The 27654-nt window shown below is 40.7% G+C and overlaps 1 protein-coding gene across 3 annotated transcripts in view; it reads right to left on the bottom strand.

Moving 5' to 3' along the window:
- Positions 1-24980, bottom strand: part of BMPR2 (bone morphogenetic protein receptor type 2) — a 106141-nt gene extending 81161 nt beyond the window's left edge. The window contains exon 1 of one of the 3 annotated variants that reach the window (XM_064434047.1): positions 23897-24980. In XM_064434047.1, the coding sequence (XP_064290117.1) occupies positions 23897-23972 (76 nt within the window). In that variant the 5' untranslated portion in view covers positions 23973-24980. Of the gene's footprint in view, positions 1-18454; positions 18680-23683; positions 23766-23896 lie in introns of those variants that run through there. The other 2 variants (XM_064434049.1, XM_064434048.1) reach the window with 2 other exon arrangements.
- Between the last annotated feature and the right edge of the window lie 2674 nt (positions 24981-27654).

The raw sequence follows: 27654 nt of genomic DNA, 5'->3' as shown, positions 1-27654 counted from the left end.
TTTCACAGATAAATTATTTTTAAAATCATTCACTTGTCGCTGTGACTTCATGGGAATTTTGCAGAAGTTTCAGCTGCAATCTCATCCTGCACTGAGTAATTTAAGAGTACAGAATTGTACAAAGAACAGTAAAATACTAAACCTTTGAGCACTAAATGCCACTGCACTGCATTCTTTGACCTCTGTGGAGCTAAAATGTAACACCATCAATTTCACAGCAACCTATTACCAAGTATCTACCAGTTGATGAAGAAATTTCAAATTTCTTGGTAAAGAAATGAGAAATGCAAACAATCTGCTATGTTACTGATAACACTTCAGGATCACTTGGTTCAATTTTTTTGAAGTGCTTTCATACATTTTTGATAGCTCTGTGAATGGATTTCTGGGTAGTCAATTTCCATATATTTTGATATAATATGCAAAGAGGTTCTCTGAACATCCCTTTAAATAAACTATAGAGAAAATATTCACTATTTCAGTAACTACGAATGACCGATTTCTCTGTCCCAGAGAAATCAGACACCCTTACATTCTCTGCATTAAAATTTAATTTGATTATTTACTAATAATGTGATTTCCTTCCTGAAAACCATTTTATACTCAGCTCTAACAAGCCTCTAGAAACCTCTAGAAGCCAAGCAAAAAACTTACCACAATTATATATTTAAAAGCAGGGTTTTTTAAAATAAAAATAAACAAATCCACATTGAAATACCCAAAATCAAAAGCAGATTGTTGGGCAACCATCACTCAAGTTGAAGAGCAAAATCAGCATAGCCTGCAAGTCACAGGTGCCTGGATTCTCCCCAAATTTTATAACTCATCAATTTTGGCCTTTTCAGACTTCCTATTCCCATACAGCTTCCTGTGAATAATGACTCCACACGGACATTTCCAAACCATCTCTGAACAGTAAATCTGTTACTTCCTTCTTTGTGCTGACCCTGAGTAACTCCACTCCTGGACAAACACCAGTGGACTTTGGAATTTCAAGTGTTGCAAATAATCAGACTTGCCTTTCCTTACACACAAGTATTCATGAAATTCAAGACTACTTGTCCAATGCAAACATCTCAGGTCTTCCTCTAGGATAAGGCAAAGGCACTGGCAAGAGGGAGTGTTTCACAGAGGGATGATGTATAAAGGCAGGTTAACCACTCAAGGCAACTGCACTGTATCACAACCAAAATGACCTTAAATCAGTTTTATGAGAATGAACTTTGATAATAATGGCAGACAAAAAGTGTTTGATTATTCAGAATATCCTTTCAATCTCCTTAATGTCAATGGTTACTAAAATAAGGGAAGTTAAGCAGGCAAATAGCTTTCAAGCCTTTCAGCTTGGAAGGCAGGTGAATCTATCTGCAGGTAGAAAAAGTTCAAAGATTTCCTGTTAGAAGAAAAATCCACAGCAACAGAGTCTTAAAAATTTGTATCTTATGAACTTTGCTAGTTAATCACCCAAATCTTTCATAATGAAGCATTTCTGCTAAGCATTTCCATTAATTGCTTACACCTTGTAAACCATTTCGTACAGCACATAAATACTGTATTTTTCTACAGAATTTTACAGCAAATTTTACTTTTGAAGAGTTGTTGTGACATTATAATATTTCATATTGTTACAAACATTCATCTCCTCTGCAGAAGAGTCCTGCTTCACCAACAGATATGAATTATGTTATCAGTCTGATACATGTTTAAAGGCTAAGTTTAGATAGCCAGCTATGAAACCTTGCTCCAATAACATTAAAGAAGAAATACAGACCATTCTGCACCAGAGGGAAGTGCCACAGGCTCTTCAAATTTAGATTCACAATAGGATATAGATGTGGGTTATTAAGAAACCCAGACACTCACAGAATCTAAGTACATACACAGATTGTATTTCACCATCCAACAGCCCAAAATTCCTGAATAAATAGTGAGCAGGCAGAGCTAAATTTCTTTCTCAGAATAATTGCCAAAAACATTGAAAATTTCAAAGCAGGATACAAAAGTACTGCACACTCTCACTATTTAACAAGTGTTGGAGCTGACCCACAGCAGGAGCCCCACGAGCTGCAGTAACTCACCAGTCTGGCAGAAAACTAGGTCAGTAGCCCCACAAAAACACTGCTTAAATTTCTGCCAGTTAGAGACTTAAAGCTGCTTAATGAGGGTTTCCAGATGAGCACAAGGGAGAGGAAGGACTACATTGCTAGGAGCAGGAGAGAAGCTGGGAGAGATTTGTAATGGATTGCTGCTGTAGAAGGATGACTAAATCATCAGCTCCAGAAGCCTCAGTCTCCTGCCTAATTCCTGAAGGCTCTTGCCAGAATGAGGCAAATGGGACACAAGTAAGCAAAGAACTCCAAGTACCCCTCTGCCTCTCCCTGCCTCAAACGGCACTCACTCATCAAACTTCAACTATTGTTATTTGCAAACACTTCTTCAAAAGCAATGGCATGCAAACCCCAAATTTGGTATTCACAGTTACAAATTTATACATCATCTTTAGAACATATTAAACATCATCCCCACAGAGAAATTACTTCTGTTTGCCCCGAAATGAAAAATAAGAGAAGAAGGGTGGCAGGGGAAGGGATAAGGCAGACAGAAATGTATTTATTGGTAAAACTATGTACATAAAAGAAGTGCAGCTAGAATTTTGAAGAATTAAGAACAAAATAATTTATTATCTCATGGGTTACCTATTTTCAAGGTAACAAACTGCCCACTAAACCAAAACTGTATGAATGGTGACACTGTAGCACCATTTGCAAATTTCAATGCCCTGACCCTGGAAAGCTCCATTCTGCATCAAATTAATGACAAGTGATTATCACCCTTTGCTTCCAGCTGCCTAGCTTACATACTGGTCCTGAAGTTTCCCCTTTGTCCTACCTGCTCCAAGACCACCAGTAACACAGATTACATCTCCAAACCACTGAAAAGCAGAGTACATCCCACCATATGACTATCTGCAGCTGAAAGGATCTGAAGTATCTTCTAGCTATGGTGCATTACTTTTGTGTATATTCAATGAACACTGGTCAATTGCAGCTGGTAAGAACAATAGATAATTCATTCCATTCATTAAAGAGTAAGTTACTCAGAACTCTTCAAAAATTTACTATCTAGCGCTACCTTAAACAGGAACCATGAAAAATCAAAAAATTTGTTTCTTACAGTGGTATATACTAGCTCTAAAATGGTTTCCTATGGGATAATGGCTTGCTTCTAATGAAATAATAAATCACAGGGAATGTTAAGAATCAGAAAAACAAATGAGACATTATTACTATTTATGAACAATATTTAGAAACGTTCAGAGAATTTGTCCGCTAGCTTCAGTGACCATTGGGGGTGTGTATGGAGGGAATCTACCTTCAAACTCATTTTTCTCAGTTCCACACAACTTTCGAAAATGTATCATATCCATAATCACTGAAAACCCTGTAAAATTAGGCAATTAAGTTATAGTAGTAAATATTGTAATGTTGGTTAATATTTGATATTGAAGTTAACTCCCACAGACTGCTTTTAAAGATGTGCTGGCATAACCTGAAGCCTGTAACAATAGTACTAGATAACAAATTCAAGTTTGCAGTAACAATATTTGAAAGCAGCAAGAATCCACGCAACACTGAAATATAAGATGTTCTGAAATTTCCCTTAAAATCCAATTGTTTATTTCTGCTGAATTGCTCCCTGATGTCCATCCAAGACAGCCAGCTGCCTCTGTGCCACGCTCTGCTCAGACGGGGCTATGGACCTGGGAGGCCTGTGCAGTCCATGCTGGATGGTCACACCAGGAGTTTACCATCTCCTAACAAGTCTGTTCACAGTCAGGTTTTCGCCTGGGATGTGAGGGTAGGAGTAAGTTTGGAGGCAGAGAGAAAAAAGTGCAGTTTTGTTGCTGTTGTTTTAAATATGCTATTTCTGCCATACAAGAGTGGTCGGCATGTTCTTCTCAACAAGCTGGAACTGAAGTGACCTTGCTCACCCAGCCTTGCTAGCAATACCTGAGGATCTGTGAATCCCTTACAGGCTCTTGATAAGGAAAGCCACAGTAGCTGATCAGAAGATGCTATGCCAAACACACATTTTAGTCACCTTATAAACAAAACTACAAACTTCCAGAGCTGCAGCACCAGATTACAGAGACAAACCCAGCCAGTACTTTAGAAAACCCGATCTGACCTTCTGACTGGCTGCCACAAAATCTTCACTTCCTTTAAATTCTGCTCCAATTCTACTCGCATTGCTTCATTGCTTTAGGGAGCTTTCACTTCACAATGAGGGCACCTCTACCAATGCAACCCTGCCTCTGTAAATAATTTACTGGTTACATGATTTCATCATAAGCAGTGACTGGAACTGCAGCACTGGGGAATTGGAAACATGAGTGTCAAAGCATGCACTTACCAGAATCCCCCAACAGCCAGTGCCCTATCATCTGCAATGCCTGGCAGACCTGGAGCAGGTCTCTCCTTGCTGTGGGAGCCACCAAATGTGTTTCATCAAGATAGGGATGAAAAATACCCCCCAAGAAGGGGAACTACTTCAACACAGCCACTGTAAGCTTCAGCTGGTGTACACAAAAGGAGGGGGTACTCTACACTGATTTCCCCCTATACATTTCAGCCAGTCCTTCATATTCCTTTTGAGATTCAACACATCTCATGGCCACAAAAGAAAGTCTTGAGTCAATTAAGAAACGTCAAACCTCTTGCTGGCCCCATGAGAATATCATACTGACTCATGCAGGCTCTCCAAACTATGGAGGGTGTGATAAGGCACCTCATCCACACCAGCCAGCTGCACACCTGCACCTGCACAGACATTACAACACTGTCTTCACTAGAGGGACCACAACAAACATTTACTTCTCCTGTAAAGGCATTTAAAACAATCTTTCGTACATAAAACTTCTTGTCAGACACAGAGTTTATGCCACTGGGACTGTCCAAGAGACAGAACACATAAATTTCTCTCCACAAGGTTTTTTTGAGAGCCTGGATGTAAAAACTGGAGCATGTGCAGCTCTGAGGAGTTCTATGCTCTTGTCGATAGGTCCATTGAAAACACTCACCTGAATACACATACTTCTGCTTATAAAGCAGAAAACAAGCTTGAGCAGTCACTAGAATACTGTCCTCCATAGATGGTAGCTTGTTTGAGAAGCACCAGGAGCGGGGACAAGCTGCAGAATAGCAGTGATGTCCATCATTAGATAATGGAGTGCTCGCCCGTCTTCAAAAGATTTTGCTAGCAGTTACAGATTTCTCCATGCAAATTTAATTTCTCCATGAAATTACTGAGTACTGAATGATATTTTTTAGAATTTGTTAATAATGTTACAAGACAAATTCAAGCAGAAGGAAAGTTTTCATCAAAATGCAAAACAGTGGAAGACAGTGGTAATTCAGGTCAAATGGGTTACAAATCACACAAATAACACACATACATTAACACAGTAGGTCTGTTTTGTTATTGGCTTTTTATCAGGATTCAGTTTTGTTAAACTGACCACCACAACAAGTACTCCTGTTCTTGTTTATCTTCCCATTATTTCATCTCACTATGTTCCTATACATAACCTGAAATTCAAGTTTTAGGACCTCTTCTAAAAACTAATTGCACTGTTAGCCACCTTTCCAATGTTAGCCAATTGAGGACAGCATTGAAGGACAGTTGGATTGACATTATTTATATTTACTTACTTTTAATTTAAATTGAGAGGGAAGGGAGTAATTACATTTATTATAAGCCAGCCTGGAATTCTGCCTATAATTAAGGATCTGACACATCTTAGAAGAACTCCATTTTCAGTAGCTTAAGATATTCGCCAAACTATCAGTGAGGTCACAGATTTCATACAGCATAACTTTTCTACTTAGAAGTTAAAAACAAGACTCTGTTAAAATGATGTTGTCATAACTGCAGTAAGACCAGAAAAAAATAGGTTGTGAAGTCCACATTAGAATACCTTTTTAAAGCATTCTGTTGACGAATTCTAAAAGTGGAAGAAGCTGAATTTAAGCTGTGGCAGACGGGCTGCCTCATACCAAGGGTGTGGCTCCTGGTTGGTTTGTGGCGAGCTTTTTTTTTTTCTTGTGGGGAAGTGGAAGGGGAACAGAGAGAGGATTGCTCATTTTCTTGACAAAGTACCAAAATTATAGGCCTCTGAAAAACTTCAGAAGGGGTTGTTAGTTTGGAAACTCAATTTTTCACAGACCAGCAGCACTGGACGTGCTCTACAGCCTCTCTAGGACATGGGACTGTTGCACAAGCTGCTTCCGTAGGCAGGGAAAAATCTGGAAAAACCTTTTCAAATAAGCTGAGGTGAACTTCAGCTCCTCATCCAGCAGCCAAGCACCTACTCTGGTAAAGATGGAACTAAAAGCATGACCCTGTCTTCTAATCTTGCTTTTCCCAGGGAAACACACAAAATAGAAAAAAACCCAAAAAATATGAATAAAGCTGGTACGTGCAAACCAGTGAAAAGGCAGAACAAGGGTCAGCGTAAAGCAGCAGTGGTGCCACTGAGCAGAAAAACAGACAAAAGCAAAGGAGGTCAACACCAAATGAAAAGGCCAAAAGCCAGGGAGAAGATGCAGCTGCAACAGAGAAAAGAAAGACTGGAAATGCTTGTGGTCTCCAATAAAGAACAACTCTGCTTTGTAGAAGCAGCTTTTTGTTCTTCCCTTTCCCCTGCTCACCCTCTAGGTCCCTGGCATTTATTCTATGATTCTGATCACAATGTTGTGCTGAGGACACAAATATTATTGTAGCAAACAGCAAGAAATAAACTGCTCACTTCAAAGCATACAAGAGATCTTTTTAATATCATCTTCTTTTCACTATATGAAGTTTTGAGTTTGTGGCTTTTTTTTTTCTCTTTTTAAATTAATTTCTTCCATAACCTTACAGCAGAAAGCTCTCACTGGGGTTTCTGGATGCAAGACTGCGTATTTGTACTCCATAGTATTTAGACAATTACATCAACAAATAAAGATTGGAAGATACCATGTATTTTTAATTGGTTCACTACAGATCCCTGTTTAGTACGAACAAGACTACATACTGCAAGTGAATATTATCCATCCTGAAAGAAGGAGCACATTCATACTATGGCAGAGACAGATAATTATGCACAAACCGTGTGCATGTGTCATCATCAAAAATCTACTCCTTTGATTATTTACTAAGAAACCTACAAAGACTTTAAGCAAAGAATAATTCCTCTCTGTCCAGTCTTTTCTGGCGACTAACTCAAAATATGGGATTTTCCCCCACATGCTTAAACAGATATTTATTCCATGGCCCCTGTGAAGAGGATTCATTCTTCACACTAGCCTAGTGCCTACCTGGTGCTTCAGCCATTCAGTCACAGGGGAAAATCAAGACAGAGAAAAGTTCATCTCCAATTAAGTTATCAGCATTCTTGCACCTCACTAAATTTTCATGTGCTTCCAAGTAGTAAATCATTGAAATAACCTTTTCTGGTAGAGATGTCTTATATTTCCAGCTATTAACCAGTACTCTACCACACATTCATCTGCATGCCACAAAAGACTGTGATACTTTTAATTCTATTGTACTTTTTCATTAATATAGTTTGAAATCTGTCCCTAGTTAGAATGTTTCTCCCACAGTAAAGAAACTGTAACTCAGTGTCCAAGTCCACTTTCATAATGGCTTTCATGTGGCCATAATGTAAGGTTTGGCAACTAAATCATTTTAATTCAAGAATCTAATAACACTACATTGTCCATTTTGGAATTTGGATGCTCAGAGTTCCAAATGTCCAAAGATGACTTAAAGTGTTGTCTCCTAATTCCAAAGCCAATAATTTTAATTAAGACCACAATCATCCTGAGCTTGCTCTCACACACAGAAAGCCTTAAGAAAAATTACAAAGCTCACCATTAGCAAAAATAAGGGCTGTTACAAATAGGAAGGGATTGGAAGTCAAATGATTACAAGAAAAAAATAGCCACAACTACTAATTAAACACTAATTAAAGTTTCACCACAGTATGTGTATCTTAAAATTCACCAAACTGCACTAAGAAGTTGGCAATATCTGAGTAAATCCATGTGATCTGCTTTTATTGATTTTCAGACAATAGCACACTGGATTCCCTCATGCTAAACTTACTATTTGAGATGCAAAAAACTAATAGGCTTCAGAAAGAATTAAATGAAAACACTCTTAGGGTTTCATCTGTTAATTTAAATGTCCTTTGGGTCTTGGAATTTCTTGGTATCTACAGAGAAAGCAGGACTCAGAATAATTCCGTATGTACTAGTATTAGACACCAAAGCATTCCAGCACCATAACTGGATAATGCTAAGGCTCAAATTACCTCTTCTCTCTTCTACACAGGCAGAACTGACACTTAAAGAACACTGGGCAGAAGAGAGAAACAAAAGTGAAAAAAACCAAAGTAAATACACAAACATGAAAAAAAAGAAATGAAAGTAAAGAAATTTTCACAATGTGTTCACGTCTCTACAATGTGTTTTTTCTCGCAATATAAAACCCCAACTAGATTCACTCTCAAAAGACAAGGAAGAAAAAAAGTTACACAGGGAACATTCTAGTTTCCTGCTGCTTCTAAGAAAAGCAGTGAAAGCATGTCAGAGTAAAGAGACTTGGAACTGCTAATTTAGATGCAGCTTAAGATTAGAAATTCACTTTCATCTAAAATAAGGAACATCCACCATGTGTCTACCAAATAAACACTTTTTGCTGAGTCATTAAAATATATTTAAGTAGTTGGGCAATTGCACATACTACCTCTTTAGTCATCTGTTTCTTAGCTGTTTTGTTAAACATCTCAGAAGCAGCTCAATCAAAACGACAAAGAGCATGAGTGGATGATATAAAACTACAAATATTTGGAATCTGTGGCTTGCTTGGAATAACAAGTTGAAGAAACGTGGTGATCAAGAATAATTATAAAAAAAATCTGTTTAATCAGAATTCAAACAGCAATTGAGTAAGGCACAAAGTAAAACACTCCAAAATATATTTGAAATTACACCATTCTCTCTTTTGAACTTTTTGTATGGAACTTAAACAGAGCAGTTAACATTGGTGAGACAGTAATAAATTAATTTCTAAACCTTCCAAAATAAAAATTTCCTTTTATAATTGCTATCTCTAATAGTTGTATGTTTTGCAATAAAGCTGCCACTTTTCTTAAGTTTTCTCTCTGAGAGCAGCTTTACTTAGTACAAAGCTGTCACAAGCAGCTTTCTACCATGATAAATCTCCAAAAATCCATCAGTTTGGGATTGCAATGAATGGACAGTGAAGTGGATGACAATGCACTCCAAGGCATCAAAGCAGCTATGTGTTCCTCTTTGGGGTGGCACACTAAGCAACAGCAAGATACTTCATCTCACTGAGGTCCTCCTCCCATCCAGTGTGTATGTATTTTTAAGTACTGTCATGCTTTTGCTCATTACAGTCACAGTTGGGCCTCAGTGTTTGTTTCTTTCCTTTTAAACATCTGTACTGCAATAATCAATGTGCGCAGAGCAAGTTCTCAAAACACAACTGGTGTTTCAGAACAGAGCACCCAGGGAATGGGACTTGTCTCCACGTCCCAAGAAAAAACAAGATTTATTACAACTTAGACAATTGTTTAGAGGGGAAAAGAAGCTATTTTTAACTATCCTTCTTAGTGGCTGCACTTAAGGGAGGCTCCCATTTCCTTTCTTCATCTTACACAGCAGCCGTAACTACTACTTCCTTTTCTCTCAGCTGTTTTTACAAAATATCAGGGCTCGCAGCTTGCAACCATGCACTGTCTTCAATACTGTCACAGGTTCAAAACCAACTTCAGCCCTGAAGGGCAGCAGGCAGCTTTACCTTTGAGTGTATCTATTTCTGCTCCACACAGAAATAGCAAGCCTGAATTAGGTAGGGCCCTGAGGCCAGCCAGGGGATCCAGATTTAAGCTGCTGTTGTACAAGTGAGTGTAAAAGGGGATGCAGACCTCACACAAACTACTACAGATTCTGATTGCACTGCTCAAGCACTGCTACTTGGTGTGATCATTTGCACTTGGGACAATTGAACTCCAGTACAGGAACCTGTAGAGACAGACAGCCCTGCTAAAACAAGTCTTCTGCAGTCCTTAACAGAACTAGATAAATGCTACCATATGCCAAGTATGGGACATGAGAAAGGAACTCTATCTTTGTCCTCAGATGGAGACAGTATTTGTGTTCACATTTGTATACATTTGGTGAATAAAAACCGGAAGGATAGGAAGGGCAGAGCAAGCAAAGGCTACAAGCAGCTCTAAGCTGACTTCCAAAGACTGATCTCATCAGTCTTGCACAATACAATTCCAACACAAAGATGAAAATTCAAAATAAATCCAGCATAACTACAAGGTATCCGCTATCACACTAATGACTAGATACAGATCTCCAAGAGAGCATGATCATTTTCTTTTTGAACTCTCACACCCACCTTCCTCTGCCACACAAGAGTTTACAATGCTGAGAATAATTTTAGGTTTTGTCTACGCAGTGACAAATTATATTACCAGCTTGCCTCTCAAAAGTCCTGGAACCTTTTAATAAAATGGTTAGTTAAGAGAAATAGTTTGGACATCTGTGGCATGGAACCTGTATATTCCTCAAAGACTAAAACAGCCCTTCACACAATTTTACCTTAACTGCCTCCTCTCCCCAGATCGTAACCAAAGCTTCTTATGATTCTTCTGAAAGCATTATTTAAATATATATCTGAAATCACTTCCTTAATTACTCACTCAAGCTCATGCATGTTTTAAGAAGTTTAGTAGGTGAGCCACCTCTTGTAGGCTTTACTGAGCCAAGTTTAGGTAGGCAATGACTGTCCTACAGTGCCTCTAATCTCACCCCAACAGCATCTTCCCCAGAACAAATTATACATCCACAGTGGATCTATCAATTAAGAGTCTCAGAGTTTGTGTTCTGCAAGATAATAAAAGTAGAAAAATAAAGGAGTCTTACTTTTTGAAAGCATACCAGAAGAGTCAGAGAAGCTAAGCATTCCTCTAGGGAAGAATAAACTTCAGTCTCTTGCACTTCCTTTATGCACCCCAGTTGATCTGAGCACTTATCAAAGATCTCTTTTTAGTAACATGATACAACTAGTTTCTTTTCATTAAAGAGAAGAAATGCATAAAATAGCAATGTTCAAGTGGAAATAAAAATGTCTTTCTACGATAACTGAAATAAGGGCAATAAGTGAAATTTAAGAAGATATAGTATCAAGAAAGAAGCACACATAAAGAACCACCTCTGACCTGGAGGATACAACATCCATGGGGAAGAGAGAAGCAGGAGAGTGTGCAACTATGAAAGCCTATCCCCTGCAAGGCCTTGAAATTACCCCTTTATCACCAAATGAGGCAAATACCCTGCAGAGAAAAACACCTCATAAAAACCACCATAGTTATGCACAAAGCATCTGAATTAAGGTCAAATAGTTGCTAAAATGATAGTTTAAAGGTCTATATGACTAATCTCATGTTTATTTATAATGCTCTGGTTTTAGGTAATTTTGATTTTGTGAGTGAAAACAAAACTACAGAAGTGTGCTCATTCTCTGCTAAGAACATTTGCATCTTCCCTTCTTTAAATGCTCCACTTGGATCTTGATCTGCAGGATTACAATCTCCTGCTCCAGCAGAACAACTGACAAGGGAGAAGGAAGGATGTCCACAAAGCCAGATAACATAAAATATGAAACTACAGTGCTAATTTACTTAATTTATCCTACAGCAACTCAGCATCTGCATACTCACAACTTCTTTCTAAGAGCTGTCTTAACACTTACCACAGGTTAGGGACATGCACAGAGTCAATCAAAGCACAGCAGTTGGCAAACTAGTTTCCATCTGAACTCACCCTCTTCCTTTACATCTCTTTGTTAAGAGTTCTTAATTATCCTCAAGCTGTCCTAGTGCATCTCACTCTTTGTGCCCCCTTTGTGCAATAGGGGCATCTGCTATAAGGTGTTTGTCCTCACATAACCAAGAAAACTTGAAAATACCTTTCCACACTTTCCTCAATAGCTCCCACAATTTTCCACTCCTAAATCCTCTCCTACTAATTCTGGTAGTGTCTGTGTAGAGATGAGGCTACCAAATCCAGCAGAAATATTTGAACAGGGCTCATTTGGTGCTGCATCACACCTCTTAATTTTGCTGTGCCTTAGAAGTAGACACCATCCAATTTCATAAATAAAATGCAATTAAAAAGCCCTTTTCCTGTAAATGCTGTTTGAAAAAGTCAAAGCTCACTCTGTTACTCTTCAATTAAAGGGAGCTGAGTTTCTACTGGTGCTTTCTAATACTGCTGTAAAAGTGCACTTCAAACTTCCTCCCACCTTAACTAGATAATAAGCTTTTCCTTCAATCAAACATAATTAACTGTACAGCAATTCATTAAACCATTTCTGCCAAAAACCACCATCCCTATAAAATAAGGAGGAGCCACATTCTGCAATTCCAACCACATCCCACCAGGTGAGACCCTCAGCTCCAGGAGCTGTGCTGCTGGTGATGGCACTGAGCTCTCCAGTTGCCTTTCTGTGTGCCCACCACAGCACATTCTTCAGCTGCAAGGTCACTTTTAAGAAGGTGATTAGCCTGCCTTGTTTGCTAGAGGATGAATGATGCTCTCGTGCGCCTGTCTAGACTGAGACTTGATGGAATGCAGTTACCTCTGCACCTCGTATTCCCACACCTCAGGGAAGTGAAGCAAGCTTCAGTGTTATCAATGAAGCACTGAAACGAACTGCTTTATGTCATTGCCACAAAGGAATTTACTATCGGATTCCATCGCATACGTCATCCTCCCGTGCTATTAAATATTTCAGCTAAATGTAATAACTGTTTGTTTGTGGTATTCCTACATTTTAAACTAGTGGCAACATTTAAACATGTTGCAGTTACATGTTGAAAGCACATGTCGGTAACATAAAGGTGAATACGTGACATGCTTATTCTAACCATCCTAAAAAGAATAACAAAGCCAAGGGTGGAGAAGGATGGACAAATCTAGGAAAGACTCAAGACACAAATACCTTCTTCTGTAATAACACTGGTAAACATCCAGCCAGGATGTCTAGTTTTATCTGGGGAAGCCAGGATATTGCAATAGGCTTACTTGTCAGTGTTTCCTGGCAGTCTCAATAAAATGCCTGATCTCCAAAACCTCCGTCAAGTTCAAAGAACTACCAATAAATGTGTACAAATGAATAAAGTACTCAGAACACAGGAATAGTAAAAAGGCTTGTGGGATTACACCAGCATCTTGTATAAGAAGCATCTGGAAATAGAACATAACTGTACTGGACTTCATTGTCCCAAAGCGATTCTGGGTTTAAACTTACAGCATGAACACAAAAACATGAAAAAGCAACAGTGAGAGGCTCAGAACTGGCATCACATCAACACAGAAAGGGAAAAGTAACTTATTAAATTTCCATTTAAATAGAGAACATTCACACAAATGTTCATTTCCCCCTCAGCAAAGATATAGAAGACAAGTTAGTTGATACAGTAAAAAAGTTCAGTATGTAGAATTATACTGATTTATCTTCAGTTTGAAGCCTGTCTAAAGGCTGTTGATGTCTTTGGGTTTTTCTTTTGCGTTATATGCCTGAACATATTGCAGGAAGACTGGAAGTGATATACCACAATGTCGTTAAGTGCACGTTGAATTGTGATGTCTGAAAACTATGGATTTAACTACATTTTTAAGATTTGAACTCGGCAGAAAAGATACTGTATGCAGAACAAATACATTAAACTAGCACCAAAGAGAAGCCATAGCTCACCTTGCTGTAGCAAAGCAACACTAAAACATTGTGTTGGAAAACTCCATAGCCTTTCAATCACTTAAATTAAGCACTGGTATTCACGAATATATAACAACAAATTTATGGAAGATCAATCATAATCAAAAAGACAAAGACATAAAAAAGGCTGAGATTTTAACAAATTCTTATTTCAGTTAATGCAACTGTGGATTATTCAGGCTCTCTGTAAAAAGGTTCTGTAAATTTTTGTATTATATGCCACATCAAAATGTTCTTTAAAAGTTAAATTTTGCTTTTCATCTGTTTCTTTACAGGTCAAACAAAAACCTGTTGCTGCTATTATCATGAGCACTGGATCATGAACAGTGCAGCTCAGACAGAACTCAAGGGCACATTCTGGATTTACTGGCAATTTCAGATGCTTTCTCACTTAGCCAGTGAAGCTTCCTTCTGAAACAGGGCATCCAGGAGTGACAGGAGAATGCACATTGCCCTGGTGCTACACACAATTCACTCTTCTTCACAGTGGGTCTCCCGGTGTTTAATGAGAACCTTAATTAACTGCAGAGCTTTTTTTTTTTCCACCTATCTTCTTCCCTCTTTATTGGATCACCAAGTCTGTTCCCAGTTTTGTTTATAGCACATTAAAAGCCCATTCTTTATTTTTCTGCATGCCTTATTATGTTCTCAGCTCAGCTCTTTTGTTGCCAACCCTTCTCCCACTCTTCCAAAACCAGTCAAGAAAATCAAGTTGCTGGCCATGATACCACTTTGACAATATTTGCTTCCTTCACAATATTTCCAGACCTTCACTTCTTCAAGATGAAAGACTTTGTTTTGATGACTACTTCAAAGTACATAACATCTGAATAGTTGTTTCCACATTTAACTCTTCTATTCCTCAACAGAACTCAATGCAGCATCCCTTTCAGTGCATTCCCTCTTAAATATCCCTAGATTTCCTCAGTGAAGTGACTCCTGATCACAATATTCTTACCAGTCTTATATATTATGGCACCACTTATTATTCAAGTGTCTTAGGACCTCACTGATTTTTTTCCCCTGCACATTGCAAATTACGAGTAAAATATTCCTACATTCTCCAAGTGAAACCACAAAGTTGTTTGAGTTATTATATTGTTACTGTATCACTACTTTGTACTATACTTTATATTATTACTGTATCACTTACTTTAAACAACCTCCCTTCTCCCCATTTTAAAAATTAATTTACTATGTGATGTCATATTTAGACTGTGTATTCCTGCGCCCAAAGACCACATCTTCAGTTTTAAGTAGCTATACAGTCTACATACAGATTAGTAAAATACTAATTAGGGGGTTATTTGTTTTGCACACAAATATTCTATTCCAGTATTTCTTAAAATAAGGGAAGCTAAACTTGCTGACAGCTTCTTTAATGGTACTACTTCTCTGACAGGAAACAATAGAAGACAACAAAGTCTCTCTATTTGCCACTTTAGATATTTCTAAGTCTGTATGGAAAAAATCAGGAAAAATATTTACTAGATTTGAAATTCTTGGCTAAAACAATGACCAAAAACCTGTGACCAAATAATTGTGTTCTGCTGCAACAGCATTAACTACTACAGATTATATTTAACTAAAATTTAATTAGGTCAGATTCATCCTAGCATAACTAAAAGAGAAATTATTTAACAGGTCCTGATAGAATCTGGATGTAATTAATAAGTTTAAAGTTTACCCATCCCACCAAATAAGCCATTTATGAGGACTTTTTGCAAATTAAGAACGCCATGCAAACACTAAATTTGCTAATATTAAAATATTCGGTTTTAGCAGCGGAACATACTGGTAGGCTGGAATTTTGGTAATATATTGAGTGAATAAGGATATGCACACATCCATATATACATGTATGTTTTACAGTTCATCTTCATTGTATCTATGTCACACACATTAGAATTGAAAATTTGCATCTTTTCTACAAGTTTTCAGAGATCCAAATAACACCGCGGCGGACACGAGGAATGATTTACCCTACTGTTTCCACATCTTTTTCTTCACTCATTTAAATTCACTGAGTCATTCACCCCAGCCTGCAGGGCCGGGTAGGAATAGCACAGAAGGCTGGGAGGAGCCCGTGCACTCCCAGGCGAGCAGCGCGGGCCCGGGCAGGGCCGAGCCCGGCTCTCTTACAGCCGCCCGCCTATTTCGGTCCCGGCAGCTGCCCCGGCTGCGGCTCCCCGGCCCCGGCCAGAAATAAAGGAAAAGAACTCCAAGCATGCAAACGTAAGAAACCAACACCGTGGTGGCATCCAGACGAACTTCATTACAGGGTTCCTTTTATCCTTCTCTGATTGCAACTGAAATTATTTTAATACAGAAGGCTTCTTCTTGGGCTAAGTGCCTGCTTTGCATATACACGGCAGTGCCACTGCCTAACTAAAAGGACAGCTGCTGCAATTTTCCTACTACAACCTTAGTTTTCTTCACCTTACTGTACTGGTTTTACATACCATTCATATCTCAGGTAAATATAATAAAAATTTATATTTAAGAACTGATAATAATTTTGAAACATCTTAATTTACAGCTAAGTCCTTTCTCTGCAAATAAATATAGAAAAACTATTTCTAATGTTTAGGTTTTAAACAAATAAAAAGACTGACAAAAATTCACAGCATACAGCACATTATCTTCTGCAAAAAATATGTCCACACCAAGATTTTTGCAGTTTGGAAGGTACAGGAACACTAAGCCTTCCAAAGAAATCAGCTTTACTGACTTCTCTCTGAAGGACAGCATCAAAAGGAAGGGCTAATTTTCAACTACATTCAGCAACAATCTGACTACAACAGAATCACTCCACTAACAAAAGCAAGCAGTTTTTTACAGTGGATAACTAAGCATACTGCTGTGAGATCACTTATTTAATATAATCACTATTAGAGAAAACAGCTTTAATGGTATCACAACCCACTATTTTTCCTGATACAAGTTTGTGAAGTCTAACAAAGGACTGAGGATTAATTCTAATTCTTAGGAAATCTAATAAAGGTTCTTTAACATGGATGGTCTAGGAGTCTTGTACCAAGTATCTGCTGCTTTAATTGTAGAAATAAAATGTTTTATTTTTAACAGAAACCAAACCATACTGAGGAAATCTCATAAGGGAAAAGCAAGAGCAGCAGATCATGTTTAGTCAGTTGTTCTTGTCCCTGAACTACATTAAAGCTTCTCACACCAGGTAAACCTGACCTTTGTGACTTATGCAGAGGGAAGTGCACTTCATGCCAAGAATGACGAGCTTGAGATGACACTGCCAACGCCCAACACTTTGATGTTAATTAGGTGCTGCATTCTCCAATGTATAAACTAAGGAGCCCAATTAACATAAGTGACCTATGATCATACTTACAGCCACCTCACCACCACCAAAAAAACCTCGTACCCATCTTTTCTTCCACCCATCCTGCTTACAACTCAAAACAGTCAAAGGATATACAGTAGAAGGAGCAGCATAAATCCCAGCTCTTGGCTGGACATAATGGTAAGAGCTTCTGTACTGACTTGTGAGTGGGCAAGGTAATGCAAGGTTCCCTGTACCACTGCCAGTGTCATTGTCTGCCACTTGCTGCAGCCCAGAAGGTGACAGTACATACCTGCCCATTACCCCTCCTGAAAGAAATAATAAAACTACTTTTCATGAATTTCACAGATTGAAGCAAGTATAAATATATGCATTACAAAAACATTCAAAGGGACCACTGGAAAAGCCTGAGTTACACCGCTGTTGAAAAGAAGATCATAAGGAAGCTTGATGTGTGGATATCTGAACTACAAAATATACACAGGACAATCAGCTAAATGCAGTTTTCAATGTGTGAAAAACAATGCATAGCATTTAAGTTACTCATACACACTGTGAAGTTCATAAATGGATGATAAGCATTCAGTAAAATGATCTGGGCATTGTTTTGCAAGTTCAGTCAAAAAAATTGGCTACTAAATTGTCTCAGAAACACCAGTTGTTCCACAAGCAGCAAACTAATTGCCTAGAAATGTGACTCTTCTCCCACACTTCTTAGCCAACTCCCACAGAAGGGATCCCTCACTCTCTCCCAGATCTCATACAGCATGCCAAGTGAGCAGGAAAAAAAATATTCTGTGCATAGTCCAGAGCAGTGTATGCACCAACACTTACATCCTGGGCTGAGTTATGCTCCTCTTTTCCCTTGAAAAAACCTCTACCTTGGAACTTTTTCCTCTATTGCTCTATTCATTTCCTAATTTTTCATGAAAATGGTAGCAAATTAATCTCTTGAGACTTTTCTCATCTTTCACATATGGTTGAAATTGGCTAGCAGAATACGGAGTTAGAGGTGGAGACAGAAGGGTTCACAGATGTCAGTCTTCTGGGTCCATAATGCCTATTTTTTCTTCCTTCCTTCCTTCTCTCACAGAATAAACCAAAGAGGGAATACAGAGTACTGAGAGATGCAAAAGGTAGACACATTTACAGTTCAAAACAGAACACACGATTCAATGCAAACTCAGTAAGGCAACTGACAAAACTGACACATCCCAGCGACTTGAAACAAAATGCCACCACCACCCAAAAGCTCGTGGTTTCGAAACTTACAAGACTGAGGGAAAAAGGGAAGGGTAAAGGCATCATCTGAATGACTGTGTGTCTCATTCATTCTCACAAGAAAGAACAGAGATCTTCCAAACTGCTACCTCTAACTATGCTTCCCTCCCTTCCCAGTGCAAAAGGTTCATTCCACTCATTCTCCGAGCAAGTCTGACAAATGCTCAGACACTATCTCTGTCTGGCTGTCTTGGTTCTCATCCCACAGCAAACCAGACCCAATCCTTCATCCTTTCAAACCTCTCCTGTCCCAGCCTTGCTTCCTGCTCACCACACCCCCTGACTGACCTCTCCTATCAGATTCTCAGCTGCTCAGCCCAGCTCCCAGATCTGCAATTAACACATCAACAGACATCTCCAGTCAGGAAGGCATCATCAGGAATCGAAATTTTGGGAAGAGCACAGTTCTCAAAATCTTTAAAAACTGCAAAATTGCATTTTAAAACACCGATGGTCAACTCAAGGTTTTCATCACATATTACTGTAGCCAAGGTGAAAACACTAAGCTTAAACACAAGAACTTATCTAAACTGGAATTCCCTGGCAATTGCCTGTGTATGTACACTACATTTTCAGGTGGATTGCCACATATTAATTATGACATATCTTAAACAATCTTGCATTATAAAAGAGGCCAAAAAAACTCTATTACTGTTGCATTATGAAAAACATGATAATTAAGCACTGTAACAGGCCAGACTACCTAGACAGGCTGTGAAATCCCTCTTCACTGGAGATTTTAGAGATGTTAGACAGACATTATTATCTGTACTTACACAACCAGACCATAGAGGAAACAGAGAAAATTTCCAGCCTTATGCTTCTGTGAACTTATGCTTCAGGAAAAAAAATGAGGGGAAAAAAACCCAAAAAACACCACACCACCAAAACCCACAAACAAGTAAAAAACAAACAACCAAAAAAAACCCACCATAAAATCCACACTGCAGAAAATAAGTTTGCGTACTTAAATGTTAGTCTTTTGGGGAACAGTTCCTGTATTTCACTTATTCTTAAATTCAAAATCAAGCAGTGAGTAGCTCCACTAAGTCTACAATCTCAATAAAATTAATAGTTACTGCCTGTAAGCTATGCACAGATTCCAGTCCTACCCAACCTAAATCATCACCCAGCCTGTTTTATTCAGGGCATAAACATTTTGTTCCAAATGAAACTTTACACTCAGCTCACAGCCCTGGCTATAAAGTTGTATTCTGCCCAGAAAATGACAACACATATTCATAGCACAGCCAGACTGAGTCCAAACACAATGCAGCTCCAGTACCAGGCACTCTGTTGTTAGGAATAAAACATTTCTAAAGAACTTTCTTGTCTCTCCAGTGAGAAAGGCAGAGGAAAATGGTTATCTACCAAGGAAACTATGCCACTGACTACACGAACTACTGATAAATACTTAATGAAATATAAAAAGGAAGGGGAGCAACAACATAGAGGTCAACAAATATTTCTTTACAGAAATTTGTAATAAGTGCTAGGGAGATGCCATCAAAATAACCACTTCAACAAACTTCACTGTAAGAATAATTTTAAGAAATACAGTTCCCTCTTTGTCCAGGGTGAAGTGAGGTTGGCCTGCCTTCATCAGAGAAGGATAGGCAATTGAGACTTTTGAGGCAATTGAGACAACTGAACTTTTTACACATGGTTTCTTTGAGGGTGACACCATTCACACTGGAGCAAGGTATCTGTGTAATGTTTCAGGGCTTGATCTTTGGGTTCCTTGGCCACCAGGTGAGCACAGCTTCCATTTCCTCACTGGCTGTGCCGACACTGCACAGTGCAGTATCCCAGTCCTGAAGTTTGCTTGGGAACTGGAAGCACCTGAGTTAAAATATCACAGAGGCTCATACAGGCTGATTTACCTAATGGAAAAAGGCTCTTGCCAGCAGGGTGAAGGGCTCTGTGCAGAACCTGGGCTTGCACAGCTCCAAAATCTCTTTACACGAGCACACAGCCTGGTGTCCAGGCTGCACTCGTGCTGTGGTTATCCTTCAGGCACAGCAGTGCTTGGCTCCCATTTCCCAGGCTAAGATTTCAGAGAGGGCTCCCAACACAAACAGAAAAATAAACTGAATTTTTAGGTTACATTTGAAAAAAATATAAACAGTGGGAGTAGCTCTTTTTAAAACTAGAAATCAGGGTGCAGATGAGTTTAAAAAACCCCATTGTTTAATATGCAAGACACAAGGGTCAGTTACTAATTTGCAACACTGAATTAAAAGAACTAAGTTGAATATCCAAAGGAGATTATTCCTCATTTCAGCCAATTCACATTTCAGACAAATTATGTTGAAATACTAAAGAAACTTAAACGAACAAGACAGAATTAGATAAAGATGCTTCAGCTCACTCATTTTAATTAATAATAAAAATTATCATTAAAAAAAAATTTCAATCTCTATCCAATTCCTTTCACACTTTAATTTTTGCAGCCCTATTGAACCGCACCGATACAGAATTATGAAAATATTCCCAAAGATAAAAGGATATTCTGTTTGCTTTAATTTTCACCTTATACTTTCTGCAAATAATGTACACATTAGACAATGGAATGCTGTCTACCCTGGACATGTATGCAGAAGGAAAAGTGGTTCAGTATTGCATATCACAGAACGTAAGCAAGTGAAATGAGGAAAGATTGTATCTTTAATATCTGGTCCATACAAACACCCAAACAAAATTCTTTTGCAATACTGGGGAACAGCTCAAAGGTTCACCAACCACCTCTTCAGGCACAAACCCTCATGACTAACACACCAGAATCCTCTACGATATAAAGACATATTTATATATGTCTCACAAGTCTAAACAAAAGATTTAGAAATATGTATTCAAATAACTTGAAAAATAAAGAACAAAGTGTTGCAAACCATTTTTGTCCAATACTGCTTTTTAAACCTCTACCCAAGACTGCTGTCAGTAAAATGTCCTCACTAAAGCATTTCTCTTTACAAAGACTAATACATTATTTAAATGCAGACTTATAAGATAACTGTTAAGATCTGTATTTTATGGAGGAAGCCAGTAATATTTTCCTCCTAATAATCAGCAAATATTTCTGCATCTAGAGCTAGTTCTTCATTATATCTTCAGTTAGAAAGGGGAAGGAAGAACCACCTTCTTGCTTCATTCATATTCCAGATTATGAGTGGAACTATCATCTACAACCCCACAGTAAGATTTTTTGTGTCATCTCCTTTATTCATTGTTTTATCTTCCCTTTCCTGCCCATACTAAGCCCAGGTCTTTGTGGAGCTCTCCCCAGAGAGATCCAGATATTCTCCTCCAGACAGAAACTTAAAAACCTGTTATCAAAATACTTTCCCTCTGATGTCATGATTTTGCATTTATAGGCACTCAATTCTATACACTGCTGAGATATAGTATCTGTTCACTAATCAGAAGAAAGAATTAATAGGGGTTTCAAAGCTACAAAGGCAGCATTTTCACTCTGATGGGAGCATACAGTTCATACTTTGGGGGAGGGGAAGAGAAGAAAGAGTGTTGGCTCTTTCATGAACATAAAAGGGCAGAATTACACATTAGTGTAGCTTCCCCATGTATAGACATTTTTTTCTGAAATGCAGTGTAAACTTAAAATCAGCCATTAGCTTCCTTAACTAAAGCTCAAATCATCCATGTAATTACTTTTACAGAGGATTATGACCAAGTTTTTTTTAAAATGTGAATTGTTAAAATTTCACAATTAAGAAATAAATCACAAAGGGAAAATAGGTTCCTATTCACAAACCAACCGACCAAGCTGGCATCGTTAATACCCTTTTAACAAGGCAGAACTGAAATACTGGGAATGCTGTTGCCAGGTCAGAACTGAATTGGGCAAACCGTGCAAATGGTTTCTTACAGCACCTGCCCAGCCCTTGGCCTGGTACAAATCTGTGCTGGCTCCTTCAGTAACCCTTCTTCATCAGGGCACAGAAATTACCAACCCACTGAAGTTTTCACAAATGCAAAAAAAAAGCCTACACTTTTTAAAAAAATACATTTGAAAGACAAGTTGAGATGCTGAGCATTCTTGATTCATATGTGCTTTAATACCAACATTTTTGACCTTCAGAAGTCCCTTCTCCCAGGATAAAAAAAGAGGGGAATAAACCAAAAACACTCCTCAGAAACGACCACAGAGAGACGCTGCAGACATCCATCTAAAATAATGGCAGTCAAAGGTCAGGATGATACAGGGAACATCAAGCTTTTCATTTATGAATCTTCCTGAAAGAGACCTCTTAGTAAGCAAAAGCAAGAAAATCAGGGACTATAGATGTAGAAATTGCCTAAACATGTCATTTACAGGATTTTCCTAATAATGGCACCAAGTATCTTCAACTTTAACAAATTAATTTTAAGACCTCACTGAAATATAACATGGAAACCACCACCAGCTTGTTGGGTCATCTTGGCAAGATTCAGCAATTTTCCTCTGAACATTCATTTAGGAACTATATCCAGAAGATTACAAAATATCACAAAGAAAAGCAAGCTCTGCAGATTGGATCCTGATCAGTAAAACGACAGAAAAGTCGTAGGAGTCTTCCAAAAGTGCTGGAAAATGCATACTGCAAGAACAATTGGTATTCCTGCCTAACAAAGCTGGGTTACACTCGAAGGCTCCAACATGTTAATCTGTCACCGTGACAGAAAAGCAAAGGTTGCCAGACCAACACACATCTCCTTTCCAACACCCTGCACATCTAACACTGAGCTTCCGAAGGCAATTAAAAATAGGACTACAGGGTCCAAATATATGAGTAAGGATGCTCTTAGCATTTCTGCTTCCAACTTCTTGTTATAAAAAATGAGTACCATTCAAGACCTTTCAGCATTTCTTAATAGTGTTTTTTTGTGTTCTGTAATCACAAGTGACAAAAGAAATAGTTCCATATTTGCTTCAGTTCTCTCCAGGGGAAAAAATATTACACATTACAGTAATTCTGTTACAAAACTACAGCACATGTGTAAGGCCCCGAGAAGCACCGATGCTGATAAAATTAAAAATGGCTGTGCCCGAAGATCCCACAGCGAAACAGGCACAGCTCTGCTGACGATTAAAATATATATTAAAAATTCCTGCATTACCTTACAAAGGGCGAGGTATGCAAAACAAAAAGATTATATATATTTCCAAAACTGAAGTAAGTTATTAGACAAGAGATGCAGATCTAAGCAAAGCATTCTTACTGAGTGTGCAGGTCGAGCTCATTTACACAATAAAGCAGATTTTATTCCCCGAGACACCTAACGTATCGGGATTTCCAAACTTTTATCAGGCTTCGCCGCCGAAATAGATGCACACCACTTGGTGAGGAGGCACAGATGTGCCCAAATACCAGCGGACCCCACCCCCTTCCCGCTGCCAAAATGGCCAGTTCCTCACACCCGGTGGCTACTCACCAGCCGCAGTGCCGAGCAGCAGGGTGGCACTGGAGAGCAGGAGCACCAGCACAAGGTGCTGCAGTGAGGCAGGCATACCTGGGCAAGACACGGTTCGAGCCGGCGGGAGAAAAAATAAAAGGGGGGTAAAAAAAAAAAAAAAAAAAAAAAGCCAAACCCCGAAGAGAGGAAATTCCTTCTGCTTTCGCACAGCCTTCCTGAACTCTCTCGGTTTACAATCCCGTCTGGAAGGGCAAATGGCAGATGAGAGGAGCCGTCTTCGCTCTTACTCCATTACAGCCGCCTGCCTTCATGCCTCGGGAGCCGGCAGCGCTCGGCGGACACGGGGGAAGCGCCTGGCTCTGCCTCCCAGCCCCGCGGCATCTCCCCCGCCGGGGAGGACGGCGGCACGCTCCCGACCCCGCTGGGAACCGGGCTATTTCCCACGCAGCTTCACGACATCGAAGAAAGCGCCCGGTTGGGAAGGGAGCATATCCAGACGCGCCCACAGCGGTGTCAGTCAGCGCGGGCCCTGCGGGCTGGCCGGGGCGCGGAGAGCGAGCTAGGGGCTCACGGCGGCGGCGCGTCCCATCCCGGCAAAGGTCTCTGTCCTCCGGCCGCCCCTCCTCTGCCTCACGCTCCGGGGAAGGCGGCGGCGAGGCCCGCTGTTCTCACGGCGAGGGCTGCGGCTGCATCCCGGCCCATCTGCCTCCCGCGCCGGGCGGGCTCCTCCGCGCTGCCCCGGCCCCCGCCGCAGCACCGACGCCACCCCCGGCCACCCCGACAAAGGTGGGGCCCGGGGCGGCGAGGCCCCTCCTCGGCGGCTCCAGCTGCGAGCGCGCCCGGCTGCTCTCCGCGGGCGAAGGCCCTTCCCCTCCTCCGCCTCCCGCCCCGAGTTTCCACAGCGCTGGGCAGCCTAGCCCGGCCTCCTCACGCCGGTCTCCGCTCAGCCTCTCCGCGCTGCCAGCGCCTTCCTCCCCCCGCGCCGGGCTCGCCGGCGAGGGGCCGCTCCGCCTCCTTCCCCTGCCCGCCGCCGGCTGCGGGCGGGAGCCGAGCGAGGGCCGGAGCTCCGCCGCCCGCGCCCCCTCTCGCCCGCCCGCCCCAACAGCACGGGCGGCTCCAGACACAAAGGGGAGTCGCTGCAGCCGCCGGCCCGGGCGCCCGTCCCGCCGCGCCGCCCCCGCCGCCCGGCTCCGCCCCGCACCATAGAGGTGGCTCCAGGTAGGCAGAGCGGGGCCGCGGGCGGAGCTCCGCTGGCTGACGGAGGGGGCGCGGGCCGAGGGCACCGCCGCGGGTTGGAGCCGCGGGCCAGGGGCGGCTCCGTGGGGAGGGGAAGGCCCCTCTAGACCTTCCCGGGAAGGCCGCGATCGGCCCCCCCACCCCATGCAGGCTGTCTGTGAGAGAGGCTGTCAGTGGGGAGGCGTGAGCTCAGGATTCACAAAAAACGCCTGTAACAACAAGAAAAAAATGTGTAGCAGTCTCCGAGATTGCGTCATGCTTGAACTCGGTGGCCTGCCTGTCAAACACCCCGAGCTTCTGCCTCGTCCTCGGGTTCAAGCCCCCGTTATCTCTGTCCCCGTGAGCTCCCCTAGGAGCGCTGGCCCTACCGCCCGCTGCTCTCCCTCGGTGAGCCCAGGCAAGGCACGGAAACACTGATCAGTTAGGTTTGGAATGACCTCCGGGAACATCGAATCCAACCTGTGACCGACCACCACCCTGTGAGCTAAGTGCCGCGCCCAGTCTTTCCTTAAACACCTCCAGGGATGGTGACCACCACCTCCATGAGCAGTCCATTCCAATAGCTAACCACCCTTTCCCTGAAGAATTTCTTCCCAATGTCCAATCTGAAATCCACTCAGCTCGTATGGCTTCAGCCACGTGATTCTCTCAAGCAAAACCATTATCTACCTCTTAAACTAAAGAGATTTTATGATTTCAAAACAAAGATAAAGCGAGCCCACTCAGCTGTTTGTATGCTTTAACCTTTGCTGGGTTGCACAGGACCAAAGAGATAAATTGAGGGCAGCAGCTGATGGGAGAGCTGTGACTAGAACGTAGTGTCTGATGTTCTGGCCTAGCAAGGCTCTTTCAGACAAGTTTTACTGGCTGTTGCATAGAAAAAAGGTTCTTAAGAACACCCTGCACACCGAAGGCACCTTCATATCAGGACAGCACTAAAGGTTTGATTATGGGAAATGCTTCCCTGTGCCAAAATTGCTATACCAGTTTCAAGAGTGGACTACAAGTTCGGAAATCCAATTCTATGCCTCAAAATATTGAATACTACTACATAAAATGATGTAGTTGCAGTCAGAGTCACAATTTTAGCGATAATAAAAGTTTCCTGTACAATTCCATTCCTCTTCACAAACCATAATGGATGAAATAGATGTAATCTGATACCTTGATCATCAAGAGAATTAGTAAATAAATTGTACTAGGATTTTCAGCATTGTGATGCTTTCACCAGGGTCATAGTTTGACATTCCTAAGGTCAATGTGAATTTACACTGATAATTATGAAGTTTCCTACAATATTTTTACTTCCAATCTATGCAGATCCAACATGGACATTGGTGAGACAATAAAATATAGAATCACAGATTGTAATTTGTATTGCCACTTTCCAGAATTGCAACCGCACGTTAACCACAGTATCCTTCCTGTTATTTGTGAAATGTGAATGTCAAGACATAACTTTTAGAAGCAACACCAACACCAACTCTCCCCCCTCAACAGCTAGAACAATTTTACCTCCAAGAGAGGAAAAAACCCCCAACACTGAATATTTTTCTGTAGCGCCGAAATCCAGTGTTCTTTTCTGGTTCCACAGACACCAAACTATGCAACCCACCTTCTGCCCAGCTGTACCTGCCAATAAAAGAAGCAAGATCTACTTTGTTCAGAGAAAACAAGAACCTTGCCACGTGGGTTGCACAGCACTGCCACTGTTTAGATGGTGAAAGAAAATTACTGTAATTGTTTATGACGTGTACGAAAACCTGCTCAGCCTGAAGTAAATGACAGAGGTCTCACTTGTTTCAGTGGTTCTAGTTTTGGCTCATTAATTAATACTAGGAGTTCTTCTGCACAAGAAATTGTACAAAAATATATATTCTGGCTTTAAATACATCTTTTTTCTCTCCACAAAATGGAATTGAATTTTTTTCTGTGTTTTCCTAAAATGAAGGGAAAAGACATGTCACTTTTAATACAGTTATTTCCTTTTAGTTTCACCAAAAAACCCAAACCTGATCAAGAAAACACCCTACTGAAGGACATGGGGCTGTGCAGCTGCTTTGCTGGAGTTTCTGTCAAGAGTTTCCCCTCCTTCCCTAAGCTGTCTTGAGCGCTGTAGCTGTTCCCTGCAGGGCTGGTCCCTCCTGGTGTGGCTGTGAAGGCAGAGCAGGAGCTGTGGCACCCCGGTGTCCCCGGAGCCGGCAGGGCCAGGAGGGGCTGAGCCCCACACAGATGGAGACAGCAATCACTGCTGCCTAAGCACAGAAACAGCTTCCTTTTCCCACGGTGGTGGGAGGAAACCAGAGATCCAAACTGTCACAGTCAGGCTCGCTCATTGTTATGTGCTTGGACAAGAACATATTTATAATTCTTCCTGTGATATTGTTGTATCTGTAAGCTAGGATTTCGTTCTATTCAGCAACACCAAGTAAGACCTACAGAAAAGTAGTCAGGATAATGAAAAATTGCAGAGCTGCAGGACAGTAAATCTGGGGTGCAGGTTCAGGTAAAGATAGGGGGGAGACGCAAGAAAACACATC

The sequence above is a fragment of the Passer domesticus genome, chromosome 10 (assembly GCF_036417665.1).
Source record: "Passer domesticus isolate bPasDom1 chromosome 10, bPasDom1.hap1, whole genome shotgun sequence".
In the NCBI taxonomy this organism is placed as follows: domain Eukaryota; kingdom Metazoa; phylum Chordata; class Aves; order Passeriformes; family Passeridae; genus Passer; species Passer domesticus.
Note: the sequence above shows the minus strand (reverse complement) of the source record. Positions and strands in the feature narration are given on the sequence as shown.